Raw genomic sequence first — 27807 nt, 5'->3', positions numbered from 1 at the left:
ACAGTGTGATAATGTTCTGTGATACATATTGGCCACAGGCTCCTGGAGCTCTGAGGAGGGAATCACCTGTACCGCCTGTGGGGTAAGGGAGGCTTTTAGAACCTGCTCTCCCCAAAGCTGCATTAGAAGATGTGGAAGTTAACGCAATATTCAGGGAATATCTCCTCCAAGATGGAGTATGGAGTGAACGAAGAAGAGGAGCAGAAAAGGCAGGCCAAAGTCATATCATAAAGGACTTTCAATTCCTTGCTAAGAAAATTGGAGTAACTCATGTAGGCAAGCAGACCAATAAAACCAACCAGGAGCATCTCATCGTTTATGCTTTTTAGATAACTTCTTTGAAGAAGGTTATGATTGTTTTTTAGTTTTGTTTTTTTTTCATATTTGACCTAGTTGGGCCTATGGATATGGGTGCTATTAGAACAGCTGAAAGGTAGAGCTGGAGTTTCTCTTCCGAAGGCCACTTAGGGGTGACTTCAATATGTGGAAGGATGACAAGGGATTAAACCAGGAACATTTCAGTGGCCAGAGAGGCAGGGACAGATGGGAAGATCTCAGGGATAACATGGGAAATGATTCTCCAGGTCACTTGCATTTTCTATAGTGTTGACATCTCAATTAGTACTTGGTAGGTGAGGCTGCCTCTGACTCACCCCGCAAATGGCACGTGGGGGGTGTGTCCTAAGCAACTGTGGTCATGAAGCCACACGTTCATTTGCCCACCAACCTGCCAGCTTCTTTAGAGCAGAGATCGTCTCTTTTCATCTGTTTTCCTCAAACCTTCTAATGATCTGCAAAAATGTGGGCTGGCGGGTTGCAGAATGAGTGGAAAATAGACATTCGTAAATAGACTGAAGATTACAAGCTATGTATTAAAGTTGTTCAGCGATATCAAGGCACTACACTGCCACACAACCTACCATTTTGTGGTGATGTATTTATTCCTAAAAATCTTTACTAACTCGGTAAACTCCCCACCCCACAAAGAGGCAGAGAACCAGAAGCTGCATTCCCACCTCCACAGTTAACCTTTTTTTTCTTTTCTTTTTTTTCTCCTTCGCTTATTTTATAGAGCGGCTATATGCTAAGGAACGTCAGAAGACGCTGGTCCAGACCCACAACGTGGGAGGTACCGGTTTCCACATCACTTGATGATGATTACAAACACGGCTTGGGTCCCTAAGTCCCCTCTGCCAACCAGAGCTCCGGAACCAAATCACGAACCCCCGGAATTTCCGCCCGGACGCGCGAGCGTGTGACGACGCATCGATTGCTTTGGCCTGGCGGAGGCCTAACGGGGGAGGACGGAGCGCCGGGAGGCCAGGGCAAGGAGACGAAGTCAAGGTCTCCCTCCTGGGGAGGGAGCTTGGATTCGGGAGGCCGCGCTGGGCCCGTTGAACTAGGCGTCCGCGTGCGCGGAAAAGCTGACATGTCTGTACACGCGCTGCTGCGCGCCCTGCGCAAGAACAAGACCCTGCGCTACGGGGTCCCCATGCTGGTGAGCGCCGGGAGGAGAACGTGCGGGGCGGGATTCCGGAAGGGGTGGGGCGTGGGGGGGGCTGGGTTCCGGCGGCGGGGAGCCCGGATGCGGAAGGCGGGGAGCCCGGATGCGGAAGGCGGGGCCGGCCGCGCCCGGGCGAGGAAGGGGCTGGCGGCGGCGGCGTGAGTCTTCCCGGTTCCGTGGCCCTAGGATCTTGAGGGCCCTTTGCCCCCCTCCCCTCGCAGTTAGCAGGGAGCGAGCGCGCCGGATTTCACTCCAGCCCCCTGCTCCACCTGGACGGTGCTGCGGGTCGTGGAAACTGGCTGCCTTCCCTTAATTCGGGCATCTCCACCTTTCTTCGGCTTCCTGGTTTGGGAACCGGTGTCGTTCTTCCCGGGTGGTTGTTATGAGCGAAAATACAACCTTGTGGAGATGGGAGTGTTTAGGACCGTTGCCGGGACGCATCGTAACAGCCTTGCAAAGGCCGCTGACTTGCGGTTGATCGTTTCGAGCGTACTTTTGGCGTCAGCCCTACCCTGCGTTCCCCGAGGACTTCGTCCTGAAGATACAGGTTGAGGTTGACGAAGCACGAGCCGGACTTGGAACCCAGCCAGACAGCTCCCCTCCCTGTGGCCCCGCCTTTTCTAAAAAAAAAAAAAAAAAAAATCACTATTTTATTTTATTATTATTATTATTTTTTGCTATTGCACCTTGGCAAGTTATTTTGCTTCGGCAAGCCTGGATGGCCTAGTAAACGAAACCATTTCAATAAAGCGTGTGGACCAAAGCCACTTTCTTTTAATAACATAACGATTTGTCACTTTGATACGGATATTGGTATAGGTGCAGGTACCGCTTTTTGCATCTAAGCAGAAGTAAAGAAGAAAAGTGACCTTAAAAAAAAAAAAAAAAAAAAAAAAACCGTCTTGGAGCAGCTGGGTGGCCCAGTGGCTGAGCATCTGCCTTCGACTCAGGTCATGATCCTGGGGTCCTGGGCTCCCTGCGTGGAGCTTGCTTCCCCCTCTGTGTCTCTCCCTCCCTCTCTCTCTCTCTCTCTCTCTCTGTGTCTCTCATGAATAAATAAATACAATCTTAAAGAAAAAGAAAAGAAAACGGTCTTAAAAGAAAATGTAGTAATTATATTTGTGTAGATAACAGGGCATGTGTGAAAACTGTCCTTTCTGTAGACTCCTCTTCCCCCTAAATGGAGATCCATTCAGAAGTGTGGTTGTGGTCACTAACTTGAGGTCACCTGCATGTCCCAGTGAAACCCCATTTGATTTTGTTTCTCATTTTTCAAAAATCAGCAGAGCTGGGATATTAAAACCACTAGTGGGGAAGTACCTTCTGGGTACTTAGGGGTTTCCTCTTTTGTTTTATTTCAGGGAATAGAAAGTGCCACAGTAGCCTTTTCCCCAAATGTGTTACTCTGTCCTTGTCTCTACCTCCTACTGGACCTAGAGGATCATGTTTCAAAATATGAGCCCTAAATATACAAATATATCAGGAGAGGAAAATGGAGTTCAGTACTCTGAAACCAAGCACTGCTAGAAAGAACCCAAAAGATACCTCCTCTTCATCATGTATCAGTTGCACACGCCATAATGACTATACTACATTTATCTTAGAGCTGAAATTATTTCCTCTCTTGGATAAATACTAATGCTTCATAGGACATACAGAAGAGGACTTGGAATACCAGGTATACACTAATACTATTCTCCTTCCCTTCTTGTCCAAACTACTTGAAAAGGAGGATATATTTGTTTCAGCTTCCACATTGCCCATTTAGTCTTCAGAATTTACCTTTCTGATCTGACCAGTGATGTACTGGTTCCAGCACACCAAAAAATTAGCCCATTTTGATGTGTTCAATTCAGCGTCTTTAGGATATTCGTGGTTATGCACTTGTCACCACTGTCTTATTTTATTTTATTTTTCTTTTAAAGATTTTATTTATTCATGAGAGAGAGAGAGGCAGAGATGCAGGCAGAGGGAGAAGCAGGCTCCATGTAGGGAGCCCAACATGGGACTCAATCCCAGGTCTCCAGGGTCACGACCTGGGCCAAAGGCAGGCGTCAAACCACGGAGCCACCCAAGGACCCCCACCACTGTCTAATTTTAGAATAATTTTATCACCCCAGAAGACATACCATACTCACTAGCAGTCATTTCCTGTCTATATATTTAATAACACAATACAACATGTGGCATTTTGTAACCGACTTCTTTCACTTAGCATAGTGTTCAAGATTCATTCATGTTCTAACACGCTTCAAAACTTCATTCCTTTTAATGGTTAAATAATATTCCATCATTTGGTTAGACAATTTTATTTATCCTAATCCTATCCTATTTATCATTTTATTTATCCATGGATGAGATTTGGACTGTTAAAAAAAAAAGAAATTAGGATTGTTTCCATTTTTGACCATAATGAATGTGGCTATGAGCATTCATGTACAAATTTTTGTATGGATGTATGATTTCATTTCTCTTAGGTAATATACCGAGTGGTAGAATTGCTGGGTCATCTGGTAACTCCATGGTTAACATTTTGAGGAACTGTGAAGCTGTTTCCCAAAGTGGCTACATCATTTTACATTCCCACCAGCAGTGAATCCTCCACGTCCTTGCCAACACTTGTTATTGTCCATCTTTTTAAAATTATATCCTCAGTGGATGTGAAGGCATTTCATTGTGGTTTTGATTTGCATTTCTCTTATGACATGATATGGAACATCCTTTCATACATGGTTATTGGTCATTTGTATTTCTTTTTTAGAGAAATTTTTATTCAGATCTTTTGCTCATTTAAAAATTTTTTTTTCTTTTATTCATGAGAGACACACAGAGAGAGAGAGACAGAGACACAGGCAGAGGGAGAAGCAGGCTCCATGCAGGGAGCCTGATGTGGGACTTGATCCCGGGTTTCCAGGATCACGCCCTAGGCCGAAAGCAGGCACTAAACCACTGAGCCACCCAGGCACTCCCAAGGGCTATTTTTCTTTTTTTAATTGAATGGAGGTTTCCTTAACACCTGGGACTAGTAAATCTTTGTCAAGGGCCTTGTTTTGGTGTGTCTTCAACACTCAGCCAGGCAGGATGCAACTCTGCCTCGAGCTTTTACTTCTTGCTTGCTCAGAGCCTCAAGGTTAGCCATATATAAGTGTTTAGGACTTTCTCATTATCTTTCCTGAGCTTATATACACCACTCGACATGGGCACAGTTCTATTTATGAGTATTTCTTTATAGATTCTCAGGAATATGTGTGAACTTTGCAGAGTCCTCTGTGGACACCTTATCTCTCCTATTTTCCTTTTAAGCTTTTTTTGGTTAGACTGTTATTTGCTCTGTTGCCTACCACTGCAGTCAGTCCTGATGTTAAACAATTGCCTCTGAATTTTTTCAACATTCTTCCTGGGAGTGTTGTGCTAGTTGAGCTCTAAGTCAGGAAAACTGAAGACAGCCTTGTGACTAAGGTTTCTGTTGAACCACCAGATTGGTCAAGCAGTGACAGTTCTCAGAGAATAAAATTTTAAAGAGCCCCCAACCCCATTTGGCCCCTCCAGAGGTTACTGCTTTGTACCACTATTGCATGCTGTTTCTTTTCATGGTTACCATGGAGCTGGGGTGAACAGGTAGGAATAAAAATGCCACCAAACTTTCTGTTCTTACTGAGATTCAGTCTTCTTTAGGAAATGTTCAAAACATTACTATAAGCCTTTGCTTAATTTTCAGATTTTTGAAGAAGTTGATTTGAGAACTTTTGCCAATCTTTTCATTGCTTTGATGGAGAAGATTTTTGGAGATTCTTACTCTGCCATTTCACTGATGTCACCTTTTGTTTCTTTTTTCTATGTCTTTGGTGAGATTTTCTAATTTTTCATTTGTTTTAAGAACATCTGTTACTGCTTTCTGAAACATTTTTATAATGATTGCATTATTAAAAATTTTTTTAAAGATTTTATTTATTTATTCGTGAGAGACAGAGAGTGAGGCAGAGACATAGAGGGAGAAGCAGGCTCCCCACGGGGAGCCCGATGCAGGACTTGATCTCAGGACACTGGGATCGTGACCTGAGCTGAAGGCAGACACTCAACCACTGAGCCACCCAGGTGCCTCTAATGATTACTTTATAATCTTTGTCAGATCATGTGGTGCTTGGGTGGCTCAGTTGGTTAAGTGTACAACTCTTGGTTTCACCTCAAGTCATGATCTCAGTGTCCTGAGATCAAGCCTGAATGGGGCTCTCTGCCAAGCAGGGAGTCTATTTATTTGAGAGAGAGAACACAAGCAGGGGGAGAGGGTGAGGGAGAGGAAGAAGCAGGCTCCCTGCTGAGCAGGGAGTCCAATACAGCCTCCATCCCAGGACTCCAGGACCATGACCTAAGCTGAAGGCAGATGCTTAACCAACTGAGCCACCCAGGTTCCCCTTCTTGATTCCTTCTAAAGGTGGAATGTTAATGATCAACATGTGAATATTTTTAAAGTTCTAAGATTGATTGAGATCACAAAAGAAATTAATGTAGATAGAGAAGACTAACCATTGTGCCCTGGGGTACTCTAACATTAGAGGATTAGGTATACAGGAAAAACCAATAAAGGACACTAAGAAGTATTCTCAGGTAAAAGAAAAACCAGGTTTAAGAGAAAAGGGGGAAAATGATCAACTGTGAACTTTTACTCATGAAATAAGATGAGAACAGAGAGTCAACCATTGATTTGGTAACCTGGATGTCATTGGTGGTTGGAATGGGTCTAAGAGAGAGTGGAAGGGACAGTGAGCATCAACAACTTTGAGAAATTTTACAGCAGATAGGAACAAGGAAAGAAGATAGTAATATGAGAAAGTGAGGTCTAGAGAAGTTTGTTAATAAGTGGAGAAATAATAACATTTTTATGGTGAATCATATAATAAGCAAGATTTTCATGATCTAGAAAATGGAAAATTGATGAATCAGGGTCTTTCAGTACATAAGACGACATGGGACGTATTGCACAAATGAAGATATTTAGTTAGGAGTGTAGATACTGTAGTAATGAGTGGTAGGTGATGCAATACAATTCTGACACCAATCAGAATTAGCACAGACTTCACAGATTAAGGGAATAATCCTTCATGAAACTCCCCTTATTTCAGACACTAGCTGAAAGCTCTGGGATTCTTAGACCACCTATACTTCTGATCAACTGGTTACGAATTCTTGGGTTCCTATTAACTCCCTCAAGTTCAATAATTCACTAGAATGGCTCACAGAACTCAGGAAAGCACTATACTTCAATTATAATTTTTATTATAAAGGCTACAAATTAGGAACAGCCAAAAGAAGAGACCCAAAAGGTCTGGGAGGGTCCCAAATGCAGAGTTTCCATGTTTTCTTCCTGTGAAATCAGGGCCTGCCACCCTCCCTGCACATTGATGTGTTCAACCAGGAAGCTCAACCAAGCTTCAGTGTCCAGGAGTTTTTTTAATCGGGGTTTAATCACCCAGGTATGGTTAATTAAATCATTAGCTATATGAAGGAACTCGGTGTCTAGCCCCTTTTCCTTGGAGGTGGGGAGGTCAAGTTAATATCATATGACTTAAAGCCCCACCCTTCTAGTCATATGGTTGGTCATTCCAGCATGGCCCACCTGTATCCTGCAACTGTCGAGGGGCCTACTATGAGTCACCTCATTAGGGTAAACTCAGGCATGGTCCTTGGGACTCACCATCAATGACAAAGATATTCCTGTCACTCAAGAAATTCCAAGTTAGTACTTTCCTCCCAGGAACCCAAGACAAAGATCAGACAACTTCTTCATTATGTACCATGTGGGTACTGTGATTGTAGTAGTTCCAGAAAGAGTTCCAGAAAGAGGTAGCCTGGACTAGAATATTAGAAGAAGGTATAGTCAGAAATTGTCAAATTCAAGAATTATTTTGAAAGTGGAGGTGAGAGAACTCAGGGATGGTTTAGACATGAGATACGAAGGAGAGGAGCTTTTGAAGATCACAAAGAAGTTGGCTTGAGTTACTGGATGAGAGCAGTTGACATTTACTGGGATGTGAAAGATTGAGGCAGAAAGTTTTGGGGTAAAAGTCAAGAGGGTTTTATTATTATTATTTTTTAAGATTGTATGTATTTATTCATGAGACACACAGAGAGAGAAGCAGAGACACAGGCAGAGGGAGAAGCAGGCTCTATGCAGGGAGCTTGACACGGGACTTGATCCCAGGACTCGGGGATCATGCCCTGGGCTGAAGGCAGACGCTTAACCGCTTAGCCACCCAGGCGTCCCTATTTCATTTATTTGTCAGGATAGACATTTAGAATTTTTATGTGGTCTGACTTGCTGGGTTTTAAAATTTATATCCTCAAGGTTTTGTTAGTACTTCAACTTCAAAATTGTGACATTTTATATTTTACAATGTTTTATATCTTCATATTTCTTTAATTGGTAATATTAGTATATTTTTATAAAAAGGAAGGTAGAGATCAAACTATTTTTATCCAAATTCCTAGACTTTTGCAGCTTTAAGTTTATGGGTGAAAGCCCTTTAGGTTATTGGAGGAGATGATAAAGCAGCATTGGCAGTTGGAGGGATCTTTTGAGGTTTGCCACATATTGAGAAGTGTGGTGTATTTTATTAGATCCTTTTATTAGTTGGTAAGAAAATGGAGAAGCCAACTACTGTGTAGTTGGCTGATTTTGCAAAATCATGAAATTGGAAGAATTCTAGTCTTTTTTTTGTTTTGTTTTAAATTCATAAGAGTCACAGAGAGGCAGAGACATAGGCAGAGGCAGAAGCAGGCTCCCTGCTCAGAGCCTGATGTGGACTCAATTCCAGGACCCCAGGATCATGCCCTGAGCCGAAGGCAGACACGCAACCACTGAGCCACCCAGGCGCCCCAAAAGAATTCTGGTCTTGAAGAAATGAGGCTAAAAGGGAATTTCTAGCTTTACCAAGTGTAATTATAGGCAAGTCTTTTAGTTGGCTATGCTTTTATTTCCTCATCTGTTAAATGGATTTTTTTCTTAGCTTAATGCTTGTGATGATGTTATTTAAACCATAAAGTGGAATATAAGTATGGGGTACTGGGGACACCTGGGTAGCTCAGTTGGTTAAACATGCAACTTTTGGTTTTGGCTCAGGTCATGATCTCCGGGTACTTGGATCAAGCCCTGTGTCAGGCTCTGCGCTCAGTGCAGAGACTGCATGTCTCTCTCCCTCTCCTTCTGCTCCTTCCCCACTCTCTCTCTCTCTCTCTCTCAAATAAATGAAATCTTTAAAAACAAACAAACAAGGCTAGGGTACTGACTTTGATATTTGGTAATAGGATAAAATGTTTCCTAGTGACAGTGTATATATACTGCATCTACTCTGAGCAGATGAATGCTAACTCACCAGGAAAGTAACCTGTTGGATTTCGTGTGAGCTGCCATTGTTGGCATTTAGATAAGTAATCTGTAGATAGACTGAATTCTGACCTTCTATTTTGTTTGATTGTTTCCTTTCTTTCAGTTGCTGATTGTTGGAGGTTCTTTTGGTCTTCGCGAGTTTTCACAAATCCGCTATGATGCTGTGAAAATTAAAGTAAGGACTGTAATTGGAGTTTGATACGTGTCTGTCTATACATATGTTCTGGCTTAGATGTGTATACTCAGTGTACTAAGCTGTCTGAGTTCTGTCTAATTTTTCAAGGTGGACATATGATCTTTGGGCTCTTATTCTTTAAGACAACATTAATCATCATATGGAAATGAATCATGAAATGCAAAGAATTCAGTAATCTTATTCATTAGAAAATTTGCAATACTGCATTCTCCAATAAAATATATTCACTCCCATTTTATTACTCCAATTATAAATTAGCTATTTCATATTAATACCAGTAATTTTATAAATTATGTTGATATATAAAGTATAATGACATACTAATACTGAAGGAAAGGAAAATTATTTCTCATTATAAATAATGGTAGTAAAATAAATAAATAAATAAATAAATAAATAAATAAATAAATAATGGTAGTTACCTTTTATATATATAGGTATATAACATATTTATATATTATATGTAAAATTATATATACATATATATGTGTGTGTATGTGAAATTTATTTTACTCGTGAAATTTATTTTACTGAGGCTCAGAGAGCTTAAGTAATTTACCTATGGTTATATGGCTATTTAGAGGTAGTGCAAAAAAAAAAAAAAAAAAATAGAAGTAGTGCTAGGATTTTCACCCTCTATGATTATGTAGTTACTAACAAATTTAGGCCAAGTGTTACATAAGAACTCTGGTTAATTAACTCTGGTGAATTCATTCAGAAATATGTAGTTTTGGGGGTACCTGGGGGCTCAGATGGTTAAATGTCTGTCTTTGGCTCAGGTCATGATCTTAGGTTCCTGGGATGAGCCCTGCATCTCAGGACTCCTTGCTGAGCAGGGAATCTGCTTCTCCCTCTCCCTGTGGTCCTCCCTCTTGTCCTCTCCCTGCTTATATTCTCTCTCTCTCAAATAAATAAAATCTTTAAAAAAAAAGAAGTATATCATTTTTGTTTGTGACTACATCTGATATTTGAGTTATTTCTCATGTTATAAATATATATATATAAAATAGTAAATAAATAAATATATAATATATAAAGTATATATTATATATAAATATATTTAAATAAATATAAATAAACATATAAACAAATAACTTAATATATTAATATAAATTATATATTTAAAATTATATATTAATTAATTATATATTATATTAATATAAATAAATTAAATAAACATATAAATATATAAATATATACGTATTTATGTGGGGTGCCTTGGATGGCTCAGTTGCTTAAGTGTCTGCCTTCAGCTCAGATCATGATCCTAGGGTCCTGGGATTGAGCCCTGCAGTCGCAGGGACTGCTTCTGACCCTCCCATTGCTCGTGCTTTCTCTCAAGAAAATAAAATCTTAAAAACATATATATAATTTCCTATATGCATATACATATATATAATATTTACATATAAGTAAAATTTTCTACCAGTATTACTGAAGTCTGCTAATGAAATATGTTATATAATGTATATTAATTCTATTAATTAATTATTATTGGTAGGAAAGTAAAGAGTATTAAAGACTTCTTCAGTTTTCTCAGTTAATTCATGGTTTAAGAGAAACATCAATTGAACACCAATAAAAAATAAATTTATATAAAAAAAGAACAGAAAAAAAAATAAGAGAAACATCAGCTCCAACTAGTTTTAAAGACCATAAGTATTAGAGTAAATATTAAATTTAAAAAGAATATACAATTTCTCTGCAAGAATAGAGCAATTATCAATTGTATTAGAAAGTTTGTTAGCATTCCACCTATTTTATTAAGAAATTATTTCTGAGGCACCTTGGTGGCTCAGGTGGTTGAGCACCTATCTTTGGCTCAGGTTGTAATCCCAGGGTCCTAGAATTAAGTCCTTCAGCACCCTCTCTGTGGGGAGCCTGCTTCTCCCTCTGCCTGTGTCTCTGCCTCTCTCTCTGTGTCTCTCATGAATAAGTAAAGACAAACTTAAAAAAAAAAGAAAAAAATTTCCCTTTCCCTTTAAGATGAAAGTTATAATAATCTGACTTTTGGAAATGGGATAACATGTATATATTTGAAAAACAATTGCAGGGGCACTTGGGTGGCTCAGTTGGTTAGGTGTTCATCTTCAGCTCAGGTCATGATCCCAGAGTCCTGGGATTGAGCCCCATGATGGGCTCCCTGCTTAGCAGGGAGTCTGCTTCTCACTCTGCCTCTGCCTCTCCTCCTGCTCATGTTCTCTGTCTCTCTTTCACTCTCTCTCAAATAAATAAAATTAAAAAAAAAAAGAAAAACAATTTCATATTTGTCATGTGCTTATCATGTGTCAGATCTTACAGATAAAGATTCATTTGTAAGAAATTAGTTCTTACAAAGCTTATGGCATAATTGAGGCTGGAAGACATCCAGTATAAAAATGTACTCAAACAAGTTATATAATTGCCTAGTAAAATGCTGTATTAGAATTTTGCATAAAACATTACTAGAACTTCAAAAAGAGGAATATAGTTTAGACCTAGACAAAGAAGGTTTGCTAGAAGCATCAGCCTTTGAATTATGACCTTAAGAATGAGTGCTAGTGGGACGCCTGGGTGGCTCAGCGGTTGAGTATCTGCCTTTGGCTTGGGACATGATCCTGGAGTCCCAGGATCAAGTCCTGCATCGTCCTCCCTGCATGGGGCCTGCTTCTTTCTCCCTCTGCCTATGTCTCTGCCTCCCTCTCTCTCTCTCTCTCTCTCTGTGTCTCTCATGAATAAATAAATAAAATCTTTAAAAAAAGAAAAAAGAATGAGTGCTAGCTAAATGGTGGAAATGATTAATATTCTGTAACACAAGCAAAGTATTGGGCATATGGTCAGAGGTTCATTTTAAAAATCCCTCTCTGGCCATGGAGGACAAGATGGATGGGGATTGAACAAAGTGGGAAGGGAGACATGAGATCTGTTAGGGCACTTCAGCAGTAGTATACATGGGCAGTAATGAAACTTGAAATGAAACATTTGTAATGAAGATTGAAACAAATGAGTTCCAGAGCAATTTTTAGCAGCTAATTGATAGTATCTGATGACTAATATGATACATATAAAACTATGAATAGATCTTGCATGGCTTGAGGTTTTGGTTTTGAGGACTACATAAATGGCAGTGTCAATCACTAGGTTAAGGAGAGAATGAATGAGATTGGGTTAAGAGGAGAGGTCTAGAAGATGAGGTTACACTAAAGAGAAGAATAAAGTTGAAAGATAAAGTTAAAAGAATGAGGTTCATTGCAATTGAGAGGACAAGGTTGGTTGAAGAGAACAAGGTTGAGAGGATGCGGTTGGTCAAGGTCTACAGAAGGAGGCTGAGTGGACAGAGTTCAGGTGAGAAGGATCAGACACAAGACCTGTGGAGATTGAGAGGTCCAAGTTGGTTGATGTTCAGAAGTCAGACTCAGGTGAAGTCAAGAGTCAGTGGGTGAGATTGAGTTCAAACAAGGTAGAGAGGATGAGGTGGACTAAATATGAGAGGGACTGACAGGATAAGATTAATTGAAGTTGGTAGGGGTTATAAGGGTTGAGAGGTTGAGAGCAAGCAGGAGTCAAGAGGGCAAGATTGTGGAGATCAAGGTGGGGCCAAGTCTGAGGTTGAGAGTACAAATACAGATGAGGAAGATTAAGGGAGGGTAAATTCAATTGAGATGTTTTGAGGAGGGGGGAAAAGATATTGATTCAGACTGACTGACCTGAATTTGCTTGTAACTGTTCCTGATTTTAGGACTGAAAGTCTGGCATTTCAGAAAGCAGAAATTCCTGCTTCTCAGTCATGGGTTAGGAAAGTGGAAAGGCAAGTACAGAACCCAAGAGGTAGGCTAAAAAATAAGTGTGAAATAGATGTGGCATAGTTTATCCATCATCCTTAGTGGTGATAGTTCTTTTTCCTCTTGACTTCTAATGCAAACAACCACAGACCCACGATAGTAGATCATCATGTTACATCATTCCAAGTAGTATGACCTTAGTGTACATTTAAGTACATTATAATCCTTAGCATGAACAGTCTTTTTTTTTTTTACTTTAAAAGAGTACTAGTTTAAGATTGTAAATGTGTGACCATGTTTTCTAAGATTTAGATCATGAGAACAATTATAATACCAATGCCAGCATGATCCAAACATCACTAAAAGAGAAAGCTAAATGATTGTGTTATTTTATTGTTTTCTTTGAAGAATTTAATGAAACCACAGAAAACATAAAAAATTGTTGATATTTTGTCAGATGTTGCTTTTGCCCAGTTTTTTCTCTACTTCCTTTATGAGACTCTAATCCAGATGTATCCAACATTTTTAATAGCTTTTTTTATGTTTTGTTTTTCCCCATTCTTTTTTTACTTTTAATTTTTATATTCTCTGTTCTATCTTCCAGTCACTAACCCTGTCTTTTGCTGTGTCCAATCTCTTATTAAAGTCATTCGTTGATTTAGTGATTTTAGTTATAGTATTTTTTTTGTTTTGAAAATCACATTTAGCTCTTTTTTAAAATTGATTTTATTTATTTAAGAGAGAGAGAACATGAGCAGGAGCAGGATGGTGGGGGAGAGGCAGAGGGAGAGACAGAAGCAGACTCCCAGCTGAGCAGGGAGCCTCCTGCAGGGTTCCATCCCAGGACCCTGGGATCATGACCTGAGCTAAAGGCAGACACTCAACCAACTGAGCCATGCAGATGCCCCAAAGTACATTTAATTCTTCACTATATATTCTAATACTCTGGAGAAATCTTCAATGAAGTCATGTTTTTACTTTTTCCTTTAGTATCTTGAATATATAGGAGTTACTTTAAAATCCTATCCCCAAGATACATTAACTATAGATCTGCTTTTATTGTCTAATTTTTTTCTCTTGTTGGTTTTGTGAGTATATGTTCTGTCTTTGAACATACCTTATAATTTTTAAATTAAATATTAGGTATTGTTTGTAAACAGTTGTAGAGATTCCAGGTGATATTGTTTTCCTCCTGAAAGGGTTTATCCTTTTTTCTGGTAGGCAGATAGACTGGGGGCTAATCCCCTTACTACTCTCCAGGAGTGAGTTGTTTTTTTGATTTTGTTTTTTTTTTTTTTAGGCTATATTTATTCATGAGAGACACAGAGAGGCAGAGAGACAAAGGCAGAGGGAGAAGCAGGCTCCCTATGGGGAGCCTGATGTGGGACTCATCCCAGGACCCCGATAGCACTCTGAGGCAAAGGCTCAACTGCTAAGCCACCCAGGAGTCTCTTTTTTTCTTTTTTCTTTTTTGTTTTCTTTTTCTTTTTCTTTTTTTTCCAGGAGTCAATATTAAGGTTGATCACTTCTATTTCTATTGGCCACTTAGGCTTCCTTTTTTGTTTATCCTCTATTGTGATATTTCAGCTCTTAGTTGCTCATTTTTCCTGTGGCTTGTTGGCCTTTTTCATTTTGTTTTGTAAGATTTCTTTATATATGCCAGATTATAAAATTTTTAGTCATCTTTTTTTTTTTTTTTTTTTAATTTTTAGTCATCTGAATGGTATCTTTTGATGAACAAATTTTAGTGTAATCTATTTTATTCCTTTTGTACTTTATACTTTTTTTGTCCTTTTAAGAAGTTTCTTAACTCCAAGTATATTTTTCCAAATATAATCTTCAAATATAATTTTTTACTCTAGAATATAAATATTTTTGTATGAATGCTAAAATTTTTATTTTGCCTTTTGTACTCAGATCTGCAGATATGGAACCCAAATGGGATTGATTTTTTTTTTCTTTTTTTGTATACGGTTTGAGGAATTGTGATGTTCTGATTTATAAAGAAATATGTAATTAGTCTTTGCCCTAGTTTCTGGCACTGAGCTAAAATCCCTGGAATTTCCCAAGTGCTGAGAGCAATCAAGGTGTCTCCTGTTCTCTTAGTAAACTTATGAAATGCCCCTGGGTAACTTGCTAGGAGAGCCAGCCTTGTGAGACAGGATTGAGTTTTCAGTCCCACCCCTTGACTTCCATAGAGGGGAGTAAGGCTAGAGGTTGAATCAGTTGCCAATGGCAAGGACTCAGTCAATTATCCCTGTGTAATGATGCCTGCATAAAAACCCAAAAAGGTAGTGTTTGGACAGATTTCTAACTGGGGAACTGGTAGAGGTGCTGGGAGAGTGGCTGTCCTAGAGAATACCTCTTCCATCTGGCATTTTATACATAAAATGTTTCAATTTTGTGAGCTGCTCTAGCAAATGGATCAAACTCTGGGAGGGGTTGTTGGAACCTCCAGTCTATAGCCAGTCAGAAGTATAGGTGACATCCTGGATTTGCAATTTGTGTGTGAAGTGGAGTGGAGGGCTGTCTTGGATGACTGAGCCATTAACCTATGGGATCTGACTCTATCTTCAGGTAGGCGGTGTCAGAATTGAGTTAATTGCTCGGTGGTTTGGAAAAAACCCACATGCATTGGAGGAACTATAACCGAGCTGATTGTAACTACACTAATGTGAGTCCATTTGCTCCTGGTGAGTGACAGAGATTACAGTAGGTGATCTACAGGTAATTATAGCAGGTGGAGTTGTCATACACAGGAAACTTTATTTGCAGCAGATAAGGAGATCACAGGAATAACTTCCAAATCGGTGACTACCCAAACATGGGTGAGAGAGTTCTTTTTATTTAAGATTAGGATGAATATTCAGAAAGAGGAGCTTTGTCATCACACATAAAGGCAGGAATAAGGTTGTGTAGATATACTTAGAAAACATGCCTATACCTTCATCCTATATTATGAAGCCTTTGCTCCTCCTGGGGCAGAGACTTTAACATTATGATGAAGCAGAGTAACTGTTGGACAAGGGGAAGGAGCTATGGACATGATCTGTGAGCCAGTATGAACTGGATGGGATCTTGGACTGGTTATCTCATGTAAGGTATGCAGGGCCTTGCTTGTTCCTGGGCTGGAACTGATGAGGAAACAGAAGGCTAGCTGAGGACAATGCAGAAGCTGACACCCTGTAACCCCCTACCTTCTCCCCAGGTGGGATATGTGTGACATTCCTCAGGCACTCCTGGCTGCCCTAAAGTTAAGGAAAGGAAAAACAGTTAATTTACAGAGATCATAATCCTGCAAGACATGAGTCCCCCTCAGGTTACAGATATCTTAGTAATTTAAAAGAACAAAGCATTTTTTAAAATCAATAACCTAGCTTCCAGAAGGAAATGTAGATACCATTAAATGTCCTTATAACCTGCAGCCCACTGACAGATACTTGAAGTGGGCAGAGTGTAATGTTCCTTCAGGAAGCTCCCAACTATCTTAATTTTAATGCCCTGCTAGAAGGAAAAGAAACCTTAACTTGACAATGGCAAGGCCACCAGTATCCTGTGAGTCTTCTTTAACATATGAAAATCCTTTTGAAACCTCCCTTTTCCTTACCTCCCCCAATTCCCAAGTATGTAATCAACCACCCCTCACAACCTCCAGGGCAGTAGCTCTTCCAGCCCATGGGTCCTGTCCCCATGCTTTAATAAAACTACCATTTTGCACCAAAGACAGCTCAAGAATTCTTTCTTGGTGGTCGGCTCCGGACCTCACCCCAGCAAACCTCACCTATGTTCCGAAGCTACATCAGACCATATCACCTGACCCAGAGTCCAAGCTTCTGAAGGGACAGCCAGTGTATTTGTTAGTGGGGTCTGAAAAGAAACAGTAGCTGATGACAGAGAGTTCTTTGAAAAACAAGCTTTAGGGACTCCTGGGTGGCTCAGTGGTTGGGCTTCTGCCTTTGACCCTGGGTATGATCCCGGGAGGCTGGATGAGTCCCACATCGGGCTCCCCGCAGCGATCATGCTTCTTCCTCTGCCTATGTCTCTGCCTCTCTCTCTGTGACTCTCATGAATAAATAAATAAAATCGTAAAAAAAAAAAAAAAAAAGAAAAGAAAAACAAGCTTTAAATTTTCTGCTAGTTTCAATCCTGCAAAGACAACTCAAGAATATGCTAGGTCAATCTTTACTTTTGAAACAGCACTGGAAGTTTTTACCATTGATTTTTTTTGTGTGTGTGTGTCTCTGATATGTTAGACTATCTACTAGCCTATTAGAGACAGTTGTTGCATTCCCTTTGTTCTCTTAAAATTCTTAACTACCGTGGGTTTTTTTGTTTTTTGTTTTTTGTTTTGTTTTGTTTTTTCATTTCTTTGTAATTCTCACATCCCCCTAGATAGTTCTGCAAGAAGTATGCTTGGGCAAGTAGAGTTGGTAAGGCACAGTTTGGGGTGGGGGTGTGTGGGGAGAATGGTGGGAGGGGATAGCTGGGGACCTAAAATGACTTCTTTTGTATCAAAAAAGCTATGTCTGGGTCTTTCTTTTTCTGGGGACGCCTAACTCTGCTTATAGGATTTCTTCCCTAATATGGACAACAAGTTGTCCGAGTACCATTTAGAGACAACATTTTTTCCTTCCTGCTCTTCTGTGCCTATTTTGTTGTCTGTTCTGTTGTATTAGTTTATTTACAAATTCCATTGTGATTTTCAAATTAACTGTGCCTTCTTGGGCAATGAGCTCACCTTGATCATGGTATACTGTCTTTTGGTATGTTGTTGAATTCTTTTTGTAGTGTGTTCTTCAGGAATTCTGCATTAGTGAAGTTGGCCTGTCCTCTTACTGTCTTTTTCAAGTTTTGACTTCAAGCTTATGCTCACCACATAACTAGAAGTTTTTTTGTACACTGGCATTATTTCTTTAGTAGAATCCATTGGTAAAGCCATCTGAACCTGGGTTTTTCTTTATGTGAGATTTTATTTTATTTTAATTTTTTATGTGAGATTTTAAAGTACAGATTCAGCTCTTTATATATTATAATACTGTTTATTTTTTAATTTTTATTTATTTATTTTTTAAAAGATCCTATTTATTTATTCATGAGACACAGGAGAGAGAGAGAGAGAGAGGCAGAGACATAGGCAGAGGGAGAAGCAGGCTCCATGCAAAGAGCCCGATGTGGGAAAAGATCCCGGGACTCCAGGATCACGCCCTGAGCCAAAGGCAGATGCTTAACTTCTGAGCCACCCAGGTGTCCCTATTTTAATTTTTTTAAATAATACTGTTTAAATAGTTTATTTTTTCTCTGTTACATGTTAGAAAGTTGTATTTTTCTATGCATTTGTCCATTTTGTCTAAATTTGCAGGTTTATTGGCCTAAAAGTATTCATATTATCCCAGTATCTATTACCCATAAAATTTATGTTGTTGATCTTTTCATTCTAACTCTTACTTCTCTTCTAAGTCAATTTTACTTGAGATTTATCAACAGCTTTTGGTTTAGCTGGTTCTTTTGTCATGCATTTGTTTGACCTTTAATTAGTTCTGTTCTTAATTTACTTTTTCCTTTGAGTTTTTTTTCTTTTTTCTGACTTTATGAGGTAGTTCTCAGCTCATTACCTTTCCATCTTTTTTTGTAATATATGCTTGTAAGCTGATTAATTTCCTTTTAAATATGGGCTTAGCTATGCCATGCAAGTTTAATATGTAATATGTTCACAATCATTTTTTTTTCAATTGTCCATAAGCTATTTAGAAGTGTTTTTCCTTAGTTTATATGTATAGGGGATTTTCTAGTTAAATTACTTTTTTATTGATTTCTAACTTCAATGCATTGTAATCAAAGAATATTTTCAATGAGTTCATTCTTTGAGATTTGTTGAGACTTGCTTTGTGACCCAGCATATGATCAGTTTATATATAAACAATGTGTGCTTGATAAGAATGTATATCTGGCATTGTTGGGTATATTTTAAAAATTAATAAATACATCCATTTGGTCAGGAAATTAATAAATACATCCATTTGGTCAGGTTTGTAGTGTTTTCTCAAATTTTCAGTAGTGTTGACTTTTAAAATCTTTTTTTCTATCTGCTACTGAGAAAATTGTGCTAACATCTCACTATTACTCCATTTCATGATATTAGGCACATTTAATTTCAGAGTTACTACATCTTGATGAGGATTTGAGTTTTTATTGTGAGGAAACTAATGTTAAAAAACAAAATTCAAATAAATTTAAAGATCAAATTGCTTTTATTCAGTGATTCATGAATCAGGCAAATGGAAAGGAGATCTGAAGAGCTGTATAAAATAGACTGTAGGATGAATAGAGCAGAGACAAAGAAAGAGTACATTATTTCATCTTTCTTTGGGGGACAGGAGGGACAATCACGTAGTTTATTTACCTTACTACTGCTGACCAGGAAATTCCAGACTGACTGGTTAAGATTACATTCCTGAGGGAGGACAGAACTTATATTAGATATTAAGTTTCAGTTTGGTGACATGAGCTTAGCATAACTGACTCTGTTTGGGCCTCTTTTTCTTTTTCTTTTCTTTTCTTTAGTTTTTTTTTAAAGATTTCATTTATTTATTCATGAGAGACACATAGAGAGAGGCAGAGACAGAGGCAGAGGGAGAAGCATGCTCCATGCAGGGAGCCTGACATGGGACTCGATCCCAGAACTCCAGGATCATGCCCTGAGCTGAAGGCAGATGCTCAACTGCTGAGCCACCCAGACGTCCCTCTCTTGTCTTTTTCTTAATACTTGGCTTGCTAATAATGCTTTTTTTTCCCTTAAAGCCTGACTTCATTAGCTTTCTATTTAATCTTAACCGTTCTATAAACTTAAGTTTTAAGTAGATCTTTTATAAACAGAATATATGTTTTTAATAGTCTTATTTTTAATGGATCATTAAATCCATTTACATTAAATGTAATTTTTTATATATTTGGGTTTAAATATGCTTTCTTTTGGTGTGCTATTTGTTACAATTATTTCTTTTTGCCGTTTTTTAGTTCTCTTTTAGATTAATAATATTTTATTAATTTACTGTTCTGTTAGTTTGAAAGCTATTTTTACTCTTCCACTAGAGATTCCTCCAGAGATTTTTGTGGGTTTTAGTTTTTGCTTTTTCCTCCTACTATGTGGTCTTGAGGGGAGGAAGGATATGCTGTCCCAAAATGAGCCATTTGGGCATGTGAATTGTTTTCAGCTGAAGTTAAAACCCAGGAGACTGTGGGAAAGCTTTTTATCTCTCCTTTAACTGCCTAAAGCAACTTAGATGGAGGGCCTATACTAGGAAGAGACCTATTACCAGATGTAACTTTTTATATCAGAAAGACCTACCTGTGTGGCATGGTAGACATTTGTTTACCAAACATATGCTCTTTTCATCTTCCTGTGAATTGGCTTCTTACCCTTTTATTTTTATTTATTTATGATAGTCACAGAGAGAGAGAGAGAGAGAGAGAGAGAGACAGGCAGAGGGAGAAGCAGGCTCCATGCACCGGGAGCCCGACGTGGGACTCGATCCCGGGTCTCCAGGATCACGCCTGAGCCAAAGGCAGGCGCCAAACCGCTGCGCCACCCAGGGATCCCGTCTTCTTACCTTTTTAAGTCCCAGTTCCGTATCTCATTTTCCTTAGCTAAGAATGATATGTAATTGCCTGACTCAATTGCCTGGCTACCTGTGAGTGTCATGTCTTTGTGGGCCTCCATACATACATAATTAAATTAGTTTTTCTCCTATTCCTCTATTTTATGTCAGTTAATTATTAGGCCAGCCAATGAACCTAGAAGGGAAGAAGGAAAAATTCCTCCCCAACAGTCAGGTTTTGGTGTCAGGGTAACAAAGCTGGCTTCATAACACGAGTTGGGTTGCCTCCTTTTTTATTTTCTGGAACAGATTGTGTAAAATTGGTGTTACTTCCTTAAATATTTTATAGAATTTACCAGTGACACCTCCTGTGCTTCAGTCTTTCTTTTTAAAAATGCATTTAGCTATGGATTTAATTTTTTTAAATAGATAAGACTATTCTGGTTATGGATTCTTTTTTCTGACATTTCCTAATTGGTTTTCACTTGAGTAAAGAAACCCTATTGATTTTGTAAGTAGATCCATGCACGTTGATTGATTTTTGTGTGTCAATCTAGCCACTTTGTTGAATTCTATTAACTGTAATCATCGTAAATATTCTTAATAAAGAAACATTAGAAGTATTCTCATTTAAATTTAATTAAAATTAAAATTAAAGCTAAGAATAAGAAAAGAATATCCATAATTATAGCTACTTTTTTAGTACTATTTTAGAGGTATAGCCTCATAGCATGGATAGTCAAACAGCAAAAAGAAATAAGTGGTATGAAGTTTAGAAAGAATTGAAAATGTGATTATGTGCAGATGAAATGTTGCCTGCCAAGAAATTTGTCCGCCCAAGAAGATTAAGACTATTAGAATGAAAAAGATGGTTCAACAAGGTGACTCTTCACTTTTTTTTAAATTAATTAATTTATTTATTCATGAGAGACATTGAGAGAGAGGCACAGACATAGGCAGTTAGAGAAACAGGCTCCCCACAGGGAGCCCAATGTGAGACTCCATCCTGGATCCTGAGATCAGGCCCTGAGCCAAAGGCAGATGCTCAACCACTGAGCCGCCCAGGCATCCCCCTAGAACAAGTTCTATTCTTATAAATATCTTGTGTGTATTTGAGGGGAAATGGCAATCTAAATTTTCTGGGCTCAAAATTCTTTATATGCCTATTAGAAAAATCCTATTATTTTATTCATATCTTCAATAATCACATTATAATCTGCTTGATCTATTAGATTCTGCAAAAGTTATGTTAAACTCTTCTAGAATGTTTGTGTTTATTTCTTACATTTTTATCCATTTCACTGCGTATATTTTAAAGTAGTGTAGTCACATATCTTATAATTCTTTCTTTTTAAAGGTTTTATTTATATATTTGAGAGAGCAAGAGAGAGTGAGAGATAGCACAGGGTGAGGGAGAGCAGAGGGAGAGAGAGAATTATAAAATATGCGTAGGGTGCCTGATGTAGGACTCAATCCCAGGACCCTGGAATCATGACCTGAGCCAAAGGCAGATGCTTAACCAACTGAGCCACCTAGGCACCCCTATATTTTATAATTCTTTTTTAAAATGTATTTTATAATTCTTAGATATTTTTGAAAAGTTCCATTTATCAATGTAAAATGTTCCTTTTTGATACTGTTTGCCTTGAACTCTGTTTTGTTCATTGTAAATACTGCTATTTATTGATCACTGTCCCCACAGTTTTGTTTTGTTTTGTTTTTTGCTATAATTTTTATAACCCTCTACTGTCAGCCTGTGCTTTCATTCTTTTCTACGTGCATTTCTTATAAGTAGTGTATAGCTGGATTATTTTTCAGAGTTCAGAAAATCTCTCGTAGTTAATAGATGAGTTCAATATTTACTATAATTATTGATGTTTGTATATATTTCTACCACTCAAAACTGAGTGAGAAAAAAATCAAACAGAAGTCAAGAAAAAAGAAAAAAGATAAAATAGTAAAAATAAAACTGAGTTTGAAAGTAATCCTCCCTCAATAGCAATACTGGAAGATATAATTCTATCATCTTTTAGTGTACAAAGTTGCTAATGAGCAGTCTTTTTTCTAATCCATGCTCCTTTGTAAGTATACAGTCTTTACACTCTTTTTTGATTTTGAGATTTTCTTTTTTTATCCTTAGTATTCTAAAGTTTTACTGTTACTTAAGAATGGGTTGTTTTTATTTTGTTGCAGTTATTTTTTATTGTGTTGTTTCAATCTGGGGACTCATGTTTTTCTAAATGTTAATTAATCACTGGTCAATTATTTAATTATATCCCTTCTTCCATTCTTTTTGTTATCTAATTCTGAAACCCCTCATAGATGTGTGTTGGAATTTTTGAGTCTAGCTTTCATAATATACTTTTTCTTTCATTCATCTCAACTCTTGTGCATCATTCTAATGGAATCCTCAGGTTGTATTTGTAGTGTATTAATTTGGTCTTAAGCTGTGTTCAGTCACGATTCTGCTATTGCATTTATTTTAATTTGGGTTTTGTTGTTTATGGATTTTAGCAATCACATTCTTCTTTCCCAAACACTTTGCCACATACAGGTAACATGGCATCAGCTCCTATTTACCACAATGGAATCCTGTCCAATTTTTTCTTAGATACTTCTTTATTTCAGGTGTATTGAAGGTATCCTTTTTTGTTTTCAAGAGCAGCGTTATATTTTTTGCACTTTTTATATTACTTATATGTAATAACATCATTTAGGGGATGGTTAACAGCATGGACTGTGGGGGCACAAGGCCAAGGCTCAAAGCCAATTTCTTCCTCTTCAACAAGTAATTAAAACTCTATGTCCCATTATCTTTACTTGTGATCATTATCATAATAATTATCTTGTATATTTTTGTGAGTACTAAAAGATAATATATGTCAAAATGCCTGGCATGTAAAAAGTGCTCAGTAAAAATTAGCTGCTGATAGCTGTAGTAGTAGTGGTAGCAGTATGCTAGTTATCACTATATGATTCATCTGATGGTAGAGATTTTATCATATGTTTGTGATCTGCCATACAATCCCAACCATCCCTTATATGACTTTTTAAATTCAAAATTGGATCTAACAGACTTAAACAACTTATGGCTCTTCTTTCTTTTCTACAGATTGATCCAGAATTAGAAAAAAAACTGAAAATGAATAAAGTGTCACTGGAATCAGAGTATGAGGTACATATGTTAACATGTTATATGTTAATGTAATCTCTCTTTTGTAACAGTTTTCCAAGTCAGTGACTAATTCTGTCTTAAGGTGAACTTAAATTATTACTAGTGCAGAAAAAATTATTTACCTTAAACAATATAGTATTGGGACAACTGTGTGGTCATTTGAAAACAAAATAAAGATGGATCTGTATTTCATATATCAGAATGAATAAATTCTAGGTGGAACAAGAATTTAAAAGTACAAAAAGGCTAAAAATACTAGGAGAAAAAATAGAGATTCTTTTTGGTGGTCTTGAGTCAGAAAAGCTGATTTAAATGTGATACAAAATTCAAAAGCTTTTAAAAGTAAAGATTGAGGAATGTATATATAAAAACTCAAAAGTTTAACCTAAAAAAATAATATATATAAAGTCACTAGTTAGATGGGGAGTCCTAAAAATATTGTATATTTTATCATGATGAATTAACTTATTTAAATATGAAAAGCATCTACAGATCAATATGGAAAAGTTTAATATTTTAGTTGGTCAGTGGAACATGGGCAAAGAATGTAAAGCTTCAGAGAAAAGGAAAAAATACCATTCTTAAACATATGACAAGATACTAAACTTATAGGAAAGTTAGTTAAAATTATAATGGGGTGTTACTGTCCACCCATCTGATTAGCAAAAATGAAAGTGTTTAATAGCACATGGTATTACGCATGTGGTGAGGGAAGATGTTCTCCATTTCTTATAGTTTGTTGATTTTTTGGCTGTGGATCATATTTTCCTCTTTCTTTGTATGTTTTGGTATTTTTCCTTGAAAGGTGAACATTGTGAATAGTACATTGAAGAGACCTGTGAAGATTGTTGATTCTCATTTTAGCAGGCAGTTCCATTATTGGCTAATCATTTTGAGCTTGGCTTTATCTTTTTAAGGGAAGATCTGTGAAAGGCTTTGGTGTTTCCTAAAGTTCTGTAACTCTATGGGACTCATTCTCCAAATTGTCTCCCTAGAGGATCTTGTCAGAGGTTGGCTTTAAGCTCTGTTGGTGTGAGTCTAAAGTAGGTATTACTCTGGGCATAATCCTTATTCCTAAAGAGTAGCGTTTTTGGTGTCTCAGGTGTATGTTAAAGTAGCAGCTAGATACTATCTTTACCTGATAGTAAAGAGAGGTCTCCAGTGTAGCAGGGCTGAAAATCCAACAGTAACACTGCTTTTCATCAGCACTTCTTGATTCTGTATCATGCCCAATTCTGTAGCAGTTGGTTGCTAAGTGGTAAGCCTTAGATGGTCTTGCCCAACACACGTACGGGATAGTCTTCAATGACTACATGTTTTACAAAATTCCACAGAGACTCTTTCAATTACTAAAGATCTTTGAAGACTGAAACACTTTTATGTGAAGTTGTTCTGTCAGCCTTGCAGCCTTGCATCTTTGAAGACTGAAACACTTTTATGTGAAGTTGTTCTGTCAGCCTTGCATCCCGTCTAAGAATAATTCTTAAGTTCTCTTGAACATATATATCTTATGTTATCTGGGTAAAGGTCATTCTTTCTTTAAGCCTTTTAATAACTTTGGATAATTTCATAACTATACTTGAAAATAATTTACTCCCTTGCACATTAAATTCGTAGAACTTTGTTTATCCACATATATTTATTTTTTAAATCTTTTTTTTTTAATTTTTATTTATTTATGATAGTCACACACAGAGAGAGAGAGAGGCAGAGACATAGGCAGAGGGAAAAGCAGGCTCCATGCACCGGGAGCCCGACATGGGATTCGATCCCGGGTCTCCAGGATCGCGCCCTGGGCCAAAGGCAGGCGCTAAACCGCTGCGCCACCCAGGGATCCCCTATCCACATATATTTAATACAGACTCCTAGCAAAATTCTAAGTGACCTTTAGGGAATGGTTTCAGTTCCCTACTTCCCCATTATTTTGTCCAAACTTGTAACTTATTACTTCTCAATCTGTAAGCACTTTGTGATGTAGTGATGCTAAGGAAGGTTTGGGAGTAAATTTTACTTTAGTTATTTTGAAAACCATAGAATTTAAGAATTGAAGACACCATGTAGACCATTTGGTTGAGCCATTTTATTATTACTTATGAGGGAATTAATGCCCAGATGACTTAAATCACTTGCCCAAGGTTATATAGCTTGTTAGTAAAAGAGAAATGCTTATTATCCAAGTGTCAATGTAAATTTGTATCATTTTCCCTATATCTGGATATAAGCTATTCTGTGTTATCTGAGCTTCTTTTTCCATTTTATTTACTCAATAAGTTCAGAATAATCAAAGCAGATACAGGAAATTTAGTGTCAGAGTGGTGTCGAAGGATGAAGAAACATTTATATTCTATCCTTTATCTTACCTTCATTTCTGTGCTGAGAGGCATTTCACACTAACTGTGAAGGTACAATGATCCAAACTGTAGTTGAAGCTAGGTTTTATTGACAGAAAGGGATTTACTCCCGGCATCTGTGGGGAATGTCCTTTCATTTGCAGGCTCAGGCTTATTTCTCAGGTGCAGGATAAATCATCATTTCTTTGTTTTAGCAGATTGTAGGGTCTCCACCTTTGTTCTTTTCCTCTCTTTTACTACTCTCACCGATGCTAACCCATGCTAGTCATTATTATGGAGAAACAGCCTTTAAAGTTGGACTCTTGTTTTCCCGGCTTCTTGCCTTTCTTTGTGCTCTCAAAAATAAAGTATGTAGACTCTTTCTCTAATTTGGTAATTTTATTCTGATGGGGAAGGGGAAAGTATGAAAGATAGTCTAGTTAATATCAATAGCAAACGAGAAATTCTAAATCCTAAGAGATATGCCATTACTTCAGTTATTATGTATGATATGCAGTTGACTTGTTAAAATTACAATTGAGGGCCTATTGGATTTTTTCCACTCACTTATTTATTCATTCATTCAGTAATGTCCTAATAAAAGTCACAGGGATTTTACCCTAATATATATACTTTAATTTTTGTGACCCTACAGAAAATGAAGGACTCCACTTTTGATGACTGGAAGAATATTCGAGGACCCAGGCCTTGGGAAGATCCTGACTTCCTCCAAGGACGAGATCCAGAAATCCTTAAGACTAAGACAACTTGACTAAATTGATTCTTTTTTTTTTTTTTTTTAAACAAAAATGTTACCTATCAATCGGAATACCCACTACATATTCAATGGGAAGAAAATTTCAGAACTGCAGAAGCCCGGTTATGAGTAATGTGATGACAGATAATCTTGATAAAAAGTCGCAGTAACCTCAGGCAGTGATTTTATGTCAAACCTATGTGGGAAAATAATATCGATCACAGGCTGATGAGAGTTTTGGTTTTACTTATAGTCCCTCACATGGTATAAAATCAGTCTCCAAAGTATCACCTGATGATTGTATTGATACTATTAAAACATGTTAAGAAAATTATATTGCTCCTGATTAAGGCAAAAATTATGATGTAGTACATATTATATATAGATATGGAACATTTATTCAAGTATTCCATAAATGACTACAGTTTGGAAATACTGATTTAAGGTATGCTTTATGCCTCAGCATAATTTACAGTTAACTGTAGTTTTGTTCTTATTTTCTTAACTTAAGGTTTGCTGTGATCTAAATGCTAGGCAAAAGGATAGAATTGAGAGAAGTTGGGTTTTTTTAACTTATTTTCTTCTTTTTACCCCTATCTTAGCCAGCCTTGTTGCCCCACCCTCTGATATTTTTACATTAATTTCCAGATGCCTAAAGTCTCAACTGAAATACTCCCCTTTATGTTGCCAAAAAAATTATAAATCGACCTACCTCTTGTCCAATCAAGAACACTATTTTCAGTGGCTAGTTTTAGCAAAAAAGAAGCTAGGCTGATTATCTAGTGATGAGAAATGATGATAGAGATAGAGATCTGAAAGAACAATTGAATTTCATGGGCCCAAAAAAGTAATAGACCTCCATTTAAACATTGCTCCTTATATAAAAAGTAACTCAAAGTAGATCTAATTTAAATGAAAAACTTAAAACTTTTGGGAAAAGAAGGCAGAAAGTCTTCAGGATTTAGTGTATAGTTCTTGATGAATAGTTCTTAACAAAACATTCATAAAAGAAGAACTTGATATATTGGATCTTAACAAATTTTAAAACTTTTGTTTTCCAAAGACCCCATTAAAAGGTGAAAAGATAATCCAGACTGAGAGAAAA

The 27807-nt window shown here is 37.6% G+C and overlaps 1 protein-coding gene across 1 annotated transcript; it reads left to right on the top strand.

The window, feature by feature from the left end:
* The first annotated feature begins 1251 nt into the window (after nucleotides 1-1251).
* Nucleotides 1252-27036, top strand: LOC112658020 (cytochrome c oxidase assembly protein COX16 homolog, mitochondrial). Its single transcript, XM_025444151.3, has 4 exons — nucleotides 1252-1498; nucleotides 8992-9063; nucleotides 23553-23615; nucleotides 26601-27036. The coding sequence occupies exons 1-4, from the start codon at nucleotides 1430-1432 to the stop codon at nucleotides 26715-26717; spliced, it is 321 nt and encodes a 106-aa protein (XP_025299936.1). The 5' UTR covers nucleotides 1252-1429; the 3' UTR covers nucleotides 26718-27036.
* The last annotated feature ends 771 nt before the right edge of the window (nucleotides 27037-27807 follow it).

This window comes from Canis lupus, chromosome 8 (genome assembly GCF_003254725.2).
Source record: "Canis lupus dingo isolate Sandy chromosome 8, ASM325472v2, whole genome shotgun sequence".
Lineage (NCBI taxonomy): Eukaryota > Metazoa > Chordata > Mammalia > Carnivora > Canidae > Canis > Canis lupus.
This window is presented reverse-complemented; position numbering and strand designations above follow the sequence as displayed.